At 39.0% G+C, this 10,325-nt stretch overlaps 1 protein-coding gene across 3 annotated transcripts in view; it reads left to right on the forward strand.

The window, feature by feature from the left end:
* CNTNAP2 (contactin associated protein 2) overlaps window positions 1-10,014 on the forward strand; it is a 2,064,732-nt gene extending 2,054,718 nt beyond the window's left edge. For all 3 annotated transcript variants that reach the window (XM_082473843.1, XM_082473842.1, XM_082473844.1), the window contains 2 exons: window positions 83-163; window positions 4,718-10,014. In XM_082473843.1, coding sequence (XP_082329969.1) covers window positions 83-163; window positions 4,718-4,917 — 281 coding nt within the window. In that variant the 3' untranslated portion in view covers window positions 4,918-10,014. The remainder of the gene's footprint in view (window positions 1-82; window positions 164-4,717) is intronic.
* Window positions 10,015-10,325: the final 311 nt, after the last annotated feature.

A 10,325-nucleotide genomic window follows, 5' to 3' on the forward strand; every position in this document is an offset into this window, starting at 1 on the left:
TGTTGAAGGGTTGTATGAAAAACTAGGTATAAAATTATCTGGGTTAAATGATATATATGTCTTTTCATTTCTTCCTCTACAGCCAGTGCTGATTTTCCGTATAACCCAGGACAAGGCCAGGCTATAAGAAATGGAGTCAACAGAAACTCGGCCATCATCGGAGGTAGGTGACTTACAGGACAGGCTTTCCTGTAACTTCTCATCTGTGGGGAGTAGTCATTTTCAATAAAACCATAGTCTGGGGGAAAAGGAGTTATCTGGATTTGTACTTAATTCATTTCGCTGTTTAAATATGACTGAAGATTGAGAAGTACACCCACCTTGTGGAGAAAGTGTGGTCAATGTAACCTGGCTACTTTTTATGCTGACTTATTAAAAGAAAAAAGAAGAATAGTAGGGAGCTAGCCAGCATCAGAACATGCAAGCAGGCAGTCATGGCAACAGCCAGAACGTTTCTTTATGCCCTCCAGTCTTTTTCACTCTCATCCCCTTGCATCCCAAATGGTCCATAATAGCTTACTACAAAATCAGGAAGGACTATGCCAGTCTGGTTTCAGTTATCTTAATAAAAATTATCAGAAAATTAATAAGCAGGGACTTCCCTGGTGGTCCAGTGGGTAAGACTCCATGCTCCCAATACAGGTGGCAGGGCTTCGATCCCTGGTTGGGGAACTAGATCCCGCATGCATGCTGTAAATAAGAATTTGCATGCCGCAACTAAGAGTCCGCATGCCGCAGCTAAGAAGTCCACATGCTGCAACTAAGACCCAGTGTAGCCAAAATAAATAAATAAATAGACAAATAAATAAATATTTTTTAAAAAAGAAAATTAATAAGCCAGAGTATCTAAAATATTCCAGTCTTTTCTTCTCACCAGAATACCTGCAGAATAATTCGACTCTCCTAGTATAGTTCCTTGTGTTTGGATCAGTATCGATAACCCTGTTTCCTGTTGCCTTCCTTTCTCCCTGCTTCTTCTGCCTTATTTCATAAAAATGTTTCCTGCCTCTCTAAGTATGGCCAATATTGTAAGCTTATCAAGGGTTTTAAATTCAGCCAATCAACTCAGCTTAGTCAGTAGGTTTATTTTCCACAGGAAGAAAGTAAACACCTGTATATATATGTGACTGTGGAATTAGAATACATTCAAAATGGTGCTCAAAGCACATTGTTCAAAGTTTTGGTATAATCCTTATCCTCATTGTTTTTGTTTTTTTAATATCAACTTTATTGAAGTATAATATGCACTTATTTAAGTGTAGCAGGTCAGTGACTTTTGACAGCCACATGTACCCATAACCACAGGTACAATCAAGACAGAACATTTCCATCCACTAAAAGTTTTCTTGTGCCCTCTTTGTAATTCATCCTTCCCTCTTCCCCACTTGCTTTTGTCACATAGATTACTTTTGCCTCTTTTAGGGTTTCATATGAATGGAATCACATAGTATGTAATCTGTTGTGCCTTCTGTCACTCAACATAACGTTTTTGGTTTTTTAATTAATTTATTTATTTTTGGCTGCATTGGGTCTTCGTTGCTGCGTGTGGGCTTTCTCTAGTTGTGGCAAGCGGGGGCTACTCTTCGTTGCGGTGCATGGGCTTCTCATTGCAGTGGCTTCTCTTGTTGTGGAGCACGGGCTCTAGGCACATGGGCTCAGTAGTTGTGGCTTGCAGGCTCTAGAGCGCAGGCTTAGTAGTTGTGGCGCACGGGCTAGTTGCTCCACGGCATGTGGGATCTTCCCAGACCAGGGCTCAAACCCGTGTCCCCTGCATTGGCAGGAGGATTCTTAACCACTGCACCACCAGGGAAGTCCTGACATAACGTTTTTGAGATCTATCCACATTGCTGTATGTACCAGTGGTCTGTTAATTTTTATTGCCAAGTTGTATTCCATTGTATGAAGGTATTATAATCTGTTTTATCTACTCACCTGTTGGCAGGTGTTTGGTTTGTTTCCAGATTTGGGTTATTTTGAATAAAGCTGCTATGAATATTCTTGTCCAAGTCTTGTGTGAACACAAGTTTTTGTTTCTCTTTGGTAATCCCGAGGAGTGCAATTGCTGGGTTATAGAAAGAAGATATTTAACTTTAAAATTCCCATATAGTTTTCCAAAATGGTTGAACCATTTTACACTCCCGTAAGCAATATTTGAGAGATCAAGTTGCTTCACAATCTTACCAACACTTGGTATTGTCATTCTTTTTAATTGTACCCATCTAGTAGATGAATAGTGGTAACTCACTGTGGTTTTAATGTGTAGTTATCTGATGACTAGTAATGTCAAGCATCTTTTCATTTGCTTATTGCCACTTGCAAATCTTTTGTGAAATGTCTGTTTAAATCTTTCCCATCTTTTAATTAGACTTTTTTGACTTCTTGCTATTGAGTTGTAAGTGTTCTTCTTGCATTCTGGATACAAGTCCTTTCTCAGACATATGTATTGTGAATATTTTCTCCTAGTCTGTGACTGGCCTTTTCATTTTCTTAGTGGTATTTTTTGAAAAGCAGGAGATTTTAATTTTGATAAAGTCCAATTTTTCTAACCTTTTTATAGTTTGTGATTTTTTTAATTCTTTCTAAAAAATCTGCCTACCCCAAGGTTGTGAAGATCTTCTCCTGTGTTTTCTCCTAGAAGTTTTATAGTTTTCATTTTTATTTTTCAGTCTATAATCACTTTGAGTTAACACCTATATATAGTATGAGATAAAAGTCAAAGTTATTATTTGCCAAATGAATATCTAGTTATTCCAAGATCACTTCTTGAAAAGTCTATATTTTTTTCCAATTTAATTTCCATGGCACTTTTGTCAAAAATCAATTGGCTGCATATGTGTATGTCTTTTTTCTGGGTTTTCTATTCCATTTTGTTGATCTATATGTCTTTCTTTGGCCCATACCATGCTTATTTTATTGTTGTATCTTTATAGTAAGTCTTGAAATAAGCAGTGTAACTGCTACAATCATTTCTTTTTTTTTTTCAAAAGTATTTTTACTATTCTGGGTCCTTTGTACTGCCATATAAAATTCAGAATCAGCTTATACATTTCTACCAAAAAAAAGTTTGCTGTGATTTTCATTAGGATTGCATTAGATCTATAAATGAACATCTTAACAATATTGACATTGAAATATGGTATGTTCATCCATTTATTCAGGTTTCCTTTAGTTTCTCTCAGCAAGGTTTTATGATTTTCAGTGTACAGTCTAGAGCATCTGTGTTCAATTTGTTCTGTTATAAATGGCATTATTTTATTACTTTCATCTCCAAGTGTTTCTTGCTAATATGTAAAAATACAAATTTCACTTTGCTAAATTTATTGTTAGTTCTAGCAACCTTTTTTTGTATATTCCTTAGAATTTTCTTCATAGACAATCCCATCACCTGAGAATAGTGTTCTTTCTTCTTCCCAGTCTGTACACTTTTTTATTTCTTCTTCTTGCTTTATTGCACTGTCTAGGGCTTTCAGTACAATCATGGATAAAGGTGTTGAGACCTGACAGTCTTGCCTTAGGGAGAATGTGTTTAATCTTTCACTATTCAATACAATATTAGCTGTAGATTTCTCAAAGATGCCCTTTATCGGGTTGAAAAGTGTCTTTCTCTTGATAGTTTCCTGACAGGCTTCATGATGAATGGGTATTGAAGTTTGTCGTATGCTTTTGTGCAGCTATTAAGATGATCATATGGTTTTTCTCCTTTATTTGTTTAATGTGGTAAATTACATTGCTTAATTTTTTAATATTAAATCAATCTTACGTTCCTAGAATTAACACCACTTTGTCATAATATATTATTTTCTACCTATTGCTGGGTTTGATACTAAAATTTTATTAAGAAGGTATACGGCTCCATCATTTTCTTTTCCTATAATGTGTTTGTCTGGTTTTAGTGTCAGTATAATGCTGGCCTCATAAAATGAGTTGAGTGGTATATCCTTCTCCTCTATTTCCAAACATATGTATAGGATTGGTATTACTTCCTTAGGTCAAGTTTGTTAATAGTGTTTTTGAGGTCTCCTAAATTCTTACTGATTTTCTGTTTAATTGTTCTATCATTACTAAGAGAAGAATGTTGAAATCTCCAAATATAATTGTGATTTGGTCTAATTCTCCTTTCAGTTCTGTTAGTTTTTGTTGTTGTTGTTGACTGAAAAAAATGCGCAGCCTAAAAGTTGAGAATTATGTCTTATTCAGTGGACAAAACTGAGGACTTAAGCTCAGGACACAGCATCTCAGGTAACTCTGAGGGGCTGCTCTGAAGAGACGCGGGGAGCCGGGATACAGAGGAGTTTTTGCAACAAAGACCAGGTAGTCGGAACATCAAAAGATTACTATTCATTAAAGAAAACCAGACATCTCAAGTTAAGGAATTTAGCGCTTTTCTATATATGGGAAGATGCAAGAGTCTGGGCTCACTGAAATCATTCCTTTGATAGGCACCTCAGCTCTCTGGGGCCAGTATCCTGTGCTTTCTCATCCTGAGTTCCCTCAGGGCTCCCCATCTGGGGCAGCTGTAGTGGCTGACGGCTGCAGCATCCTCTGTTTACTGATGTGGCAGCAACGTTGTTAGTCCACATCGTTGTTGTCCTTTTGGGGTTCTGTGTTTCGTACGGGAGAGGGCAGCACTTGAGGGAACGATGGTGAAGCAGGGGAAGAGTGTTGGCGGGATATACAGGATTTGGTTAACCTCTAGCTCCTCTGCTGTCTCCACCAGGGGTCATCGCCGTGGTGATCTTCACCATCCTCTGCACCTTGGTCTTCCTTATCCGGTACATGTTCCGTCACAAGGGCACCTACCACACCAACGAGGCCAAGGGAGCAGAGTCAGCAGAGAGCGCGGACGCCGCCATCATGAGCAACGACCCCAACTTCACAGAGACCATTGACGAAAGCAAAAAGGAATGGCTCATTTGAGGGGAGGCTCTTTGGTGATGGGATGAGGGCAGGGGGAGTGACTGGGGAGGAGGGCAAGGGACAGAAGCACCCTACTTCATACTCCTGAGCACATCCTAAAAATATTAGCACAAGTTGGGGGAGGCAAGCGACAGAAACTCCTGAGACTGACGGCCACAAGAAATACTTTCTGATATTTCTTTATAGCTGAGTTTCCCCTTCTGTATCAAAACAAAATAATACAAAAAATGCTTTTAGAGTTTAAGCAGTGGTTGAAATTTGTAGGTACTATCTGTCCTATTTTTTGTGTGTTTAGAGGTGTTCTAAAAACCTATGGTAACAGGGCAAGCTTCCTACATTTTTCAGAGCCCTTAGAATGTGGATATTTTTTCTTGAGAAAAGCTGATGTACAGTATACATGGCTTCCAGCATTTTCTTCCTTTTACATAGAGTCAGCCTCTAACGGGCTATTGTAGTAACTAGTTCGTGTTCACGTAATATTTCTTTTGGTGTCCTGTGAATTGGAAAAGGAGAGATGGGGCAGAGAGAACCTACGATTTGACAGTTCTCATAGAGACCTCAGTCTGTGCAGCTCTCTGAGAGTTCCCACCAGAAACAGCTGGAGGAAGAGGGGGTGTGGCCCCTCTTGTGTGACAACATGATCAGTACAACTGAGACCAGCTCTCAGAACCAAGGAAGCAGTTTCCTGTTGGGATCGTTGGTTTTATATTTCATCAGTTTCTGCAAGATAATACTGTTCCACGTCTACAGTCTTAGCTCTATCCAACGTCTGTAACTATCAGCTACGATACCTGGTGACCAGCTGTTACAAAAAATTTTCCCTCTGCTTTACCTACAACATATTGGGTTAGATTGTACGTGTGTGTAAGCACCTCAGTGGGGAATTAGAGCCAGATGTTAAGATTTGTCTGCTCTGTTTCTTTTATAGTTGGTAGCAAGAGTATGGATACTTCCTAGTAAATGCATAAATTAGGTTGCTCTTCTTATTTTGCTTTAAATCTCTAGTCTTTAAGCCCCGGGACAAGATCCTAGCAGACAGTGTCCTCTGAATGGATGAACCAAAATAAAGCCAAGTTGTGACTGCTAGTATTGTTATTGCTGTTACTCTGGAATCATGTGGAAAACCCTGCCATATTTTAACTCATCTACTTCCATGTATTGTTCCATCATAAATAGACACACTGCCGTGATTCAGGGACCTTCTTTGGCAGATACATTTGAAGCTCAGGCTCATCACAACCTGGTAACTGATTATTGCTTCTCAGAGAATGGACATGTCTGGTCAACCAGACCTCAGTTTAATCAGGAACCTTGATCAACTAATTCCAGCAAGTAACTATTGATTTAAAAATAATCGACTGTGTGTGTAGGCAAGTGGGACAATGCTCCTACTGGAGCATCCAAAAAATAATTTCATTTATTTATTTTAAAAGAAGATTACACAAAAGTTATTTCTAGAATGACTACCATTTATGATTCTTATAGTTCAGGCTGTTATACTTAATAAGTACATCAAAATTTTTTTTAGACTCCAACATTTTGAGGAATTAAATATCCCTTTTTTCTTTCTCCCCCTGGAAGGAGGTAAGATGAGGTTAAAAAGGTACTGTTGCTATTGTTCTGATGGCCTGCCTGGAGAAAATGGAAATTCTAGTTCATTTGGGTTATATATTCAGGGTACTCGGGAAGCCTGACTTATTGGAGGACCTCAGTTTCTTGAGTGATGGAAAATGTTATCCAGAGCTGCACATGGCACCAGTGCCTGACACATTCCAAAGGAGACAGTGGACCAGTTAATTTACATTCAAGTCAAGGTCATAAAACAAAAGAGAATCCTAGTGCCCTTTTACAGTTGCTGACCTCGGGCACTGTCATAACCACCCTTTATTTAAAAAGGTCTTCATCATTCTTCCATAAAATTCATTTAACATGAAAAGCATTTATTAATGACCAAATATTAGAACAACATAACATTTACAAATGACATATTGAAAATAAAGGTTATTTATTTGACCAAGATGACTACCATTAAGGATTCTTTTATATATTTTCAAAATGAAAGAATGGTGATTCTTTTATATATTTTCAAAATGAAAGAGCAAATTTTAAACATTATGTTTAAAAATGTTTCTGATTTCTTAATACATATTTGATAGGTATTACTTTTGCACTTAACAAATAGCACCAGATGGAAATTTATTATTTATTGCATTTGCCATGAGAGCTTTATTCTTTATACATTATCTGGGCACTTTCCCTTTCTTTCCAAAATGATCAAGAAATTAAAGCAAACAAACATAGCCCCTTATACTAAAATGTTCTCACCCTTTCTCTTCTCTGTCTTCTTTTCTTTTTCCTGCCACAAAAAGTGAAAAATAAAACCTTAACACTTCTCCCCAGATTTTCAAACGTAGGGCACTGGGACAACTGCAGGGATGAGTGTTTCTCCCACCTCAGCATCGTTTGAGATTTACAGACGCATCACACGGCCTCTGCCCTGAAGGGGGTTACAGCCCAGCCAACGGACAGGACACAGAAAAAGTGGATGAGGTATTAAGTAATGAAGTAAAGGGCCAAATGCGTGCTGGAGATCTTCTCTTTGGGACTGCAATCTTCACCCAAGTTCCTAAATTTATTTGTGAAGGCCACATACAGTACCTTCTTAAATGCTAAATAATTTTGTTTATGTGCAGAAAAGAAGACAGCTCTTTTTTCCAGCTCCCCAGGCAGCCATGACATTATGACCCAAGCTCAGGGCCCAGTCCTGCTTTGTCAATCATATCCTGCAAAAGCCTGGTGTCTTATAACCCAATACCTTACCAATCAAGCACAAAGAGGCTAGTGGTAGTCTCTTTAAATAATAAAAGAATCAGAACAAAACCAAAAAGTTTTCTTTAAATAAGAGGTTGTTTTCAAGTTGCAGGAGAAGCTGACGGTTGATTTCGGGTTGTTTGTGCAGGAAACATCCTCCGTGTATAAAGCAAGCATCTCTGTTTTGAGTTGCTAGGATTGGGGTCTTCAAATGAATGCAAAATCAGTCCCCATCTACGCTCTCAATGTACTCCCTTGAGCTCAAGGATGCTAGCTCAGGAGGTAAGAGGTTATATTCTTAAGTTCTTCTCTGGCCCTTCATAGTATATAAGACAACATTTCCCTTGTGGCTTTCAAACAACTGCTCAAAACAGAAAAGAAAAAAAAAAAAAAGGTGAGAGAGAGAGACCTGTTGTGTGGGAGTTTTTATTGATGATCTGGGGATAAGAGTTTGAGAGGCTTTATTGGAAAATTTCCTGTTGCCCTGTGTTTGACAAATAAGCATCCTTTACTAAGAGGAACAGGATTTCAGAGGCACAGGAAAAAGAGTTGGCGTGAGCCCGAGAGGAGATCTCAATGTTGTAGTTGAACATCTGTGAACCAGCCACCAGATGGCGCTGAGAGCTGGACACAGAGACACAAACCATAGGAAGCTCCGAAGGAAAAGCTAACAGCTCCCGCTAGGAAAATGCAGTGTCCGTGTAGCGTCAGGAAGAGACTATTAGTTCCTTCTATAACAGGATCTGTACTTTTCTACTCTTCCACACGTTCTTTTTCGCCCTGTCCTTTCTCTTAGGGTGTAAATGTTTTCATGGTCCCTTGCTGTCTCACACCTCCAAACGATTAGCACCTGATTGGAACCTCAATATTTTCTTTTTCCTTTTCACCATCCTGCCAAGCAGTTTTCAAAAAGAAAGGCAACAGTTATTAAATTGAATTCCGGTGAGCCAGCCAAAAATAGGTCTAAATTGCTAGTCCCAGTAGTACCACCTCATCCTGAAATAGATGAGAAGCAAACAGTGTTTCTTACTGATCTGGGCTAAAACCCAATAGGTGCCGTTTTTAAAATGATGTTTTGGTGAGAGTTGATCCCTAGAGTCAACCCTTTTTCTCTCCCTGAGGTGCTCTGTAACCTTGGCCAGCTCGCTGAACCTCTGTTCCTTTTTGCCTCATGTGTAAGATAGAGCTGTTTTATCCACTTCATGAGGCAATGGTGAGGTGCCGTGGATTCTTGGCTGTGGATACTTTGAAACCCAAATGTAAAGGCCAAAGTCAATGGACCTATGGGAAGACTTACTTTCCAGCTCGTGGTTGTAAGTCACATCAAAAGAAACCACACATCCATGTCCAGGAGTGTAGAGACATGAAGCATTGCTGTACAATTACTAGATTACAAGTCAGGTAGACTGCCAGGGAGCTAATCCGTCAACACTGGGAGATGCAACACAGCCAAAGGCCAGAGAAATCAAAACACCACATGTATAAAACCCTACGTTCCCACCTGGGTGTGACTTGTCGCTTACACATGCCCCAGTATGATTATAAATAAGACAACATTGAAAAGCAAATGTGACTGTTTCACGTAGCCCAATGGCCCTGTGCCTACACTACACACACCCTGCATGATGATGTTGGAAACTTTAAATTTATTTCACAGCAGTATTTTTTGGATGCAAGTGGTTCGTGAAACTCAATGAAACAGGAAAACCGTGTTGAAAAGTTGGTTATCTCCCATGGAGCAAAGACTAGCAAAAGGTAATAAAGATACCTGGGCACATGGGTATTAATACCCAGCAGGCACTTACGAGTTTATTTTCCAGATGAAAATGTGCTTTAAGAGCAGGTCTACTTATAGGGGCTGCACCGCTTTCCGAGTCTCAATATTTTTCCAGCAACTGCTGGGCTCTGAGATGGTTATGGAAACATGGAGATTCCTCCAATCTGGTAGGCCGAGAAACAGTTCTCAATGTTACTGATTCTTTTTGTTTTGTCAGGTTTCTTTTTGTTTTTTGTTTTTTGTTTTTCAGTGAGCATGGTGAACTGCAGAGGTTAGGGTTGTGAAAAGCTGGGCTAATATTCTTTCTGTAAAGCCAATTAGGCTTCCATCCCTGTGAAATAACACGAAATTTTGCTCTCTAAAAGCAACAGCATGTAAACTAGAATGAAAGAAGGAAATCATGTATGTGTGCCTACTATTCTTTGTGAATGTCTTTCATTTAACTAAAATTATATTAGAAACCGGATTGATAAATAAAAGAGTCCAAAATAGTTTTAATTATCCTAAAAGCGATTCTTTGTGTTTTGTTCCACCTGATTCTCTTAGAAGCTATTTTCAACCTTCAGCAAAGAAAGTTTCAGGCACTGAAGTACACATCTCTTCGGAATATAATCTTTCCAAAAGCTGTGGTGAACTGCTCGCTCCACAAAGACAGGTCCCGTGTGGATGCATCCATCGTTAACCTCCATTTGCCGCAAGTTCCTCCCTGCACCCCATTTTTCTTAAAGTGGCTTAATGAATATTGTCTTCAGGTTTTGGATTAGTTTACACACAGCTTGGTGAATTATGGTTGGAGCTCCATGAGGTCCAGAGTATATTC

This window comes from Balaenoptera physalus, assembly GCF_965194825.1.
Source record: "Balaenoptera physalus genome assembly, chromosome: 8".
NCBI lineage: Eukaryota > Metazoa > Chordata > Mammalia > Artiodactyla > Balaenopteridae > Balaenoptera > Balaenoptera physalus.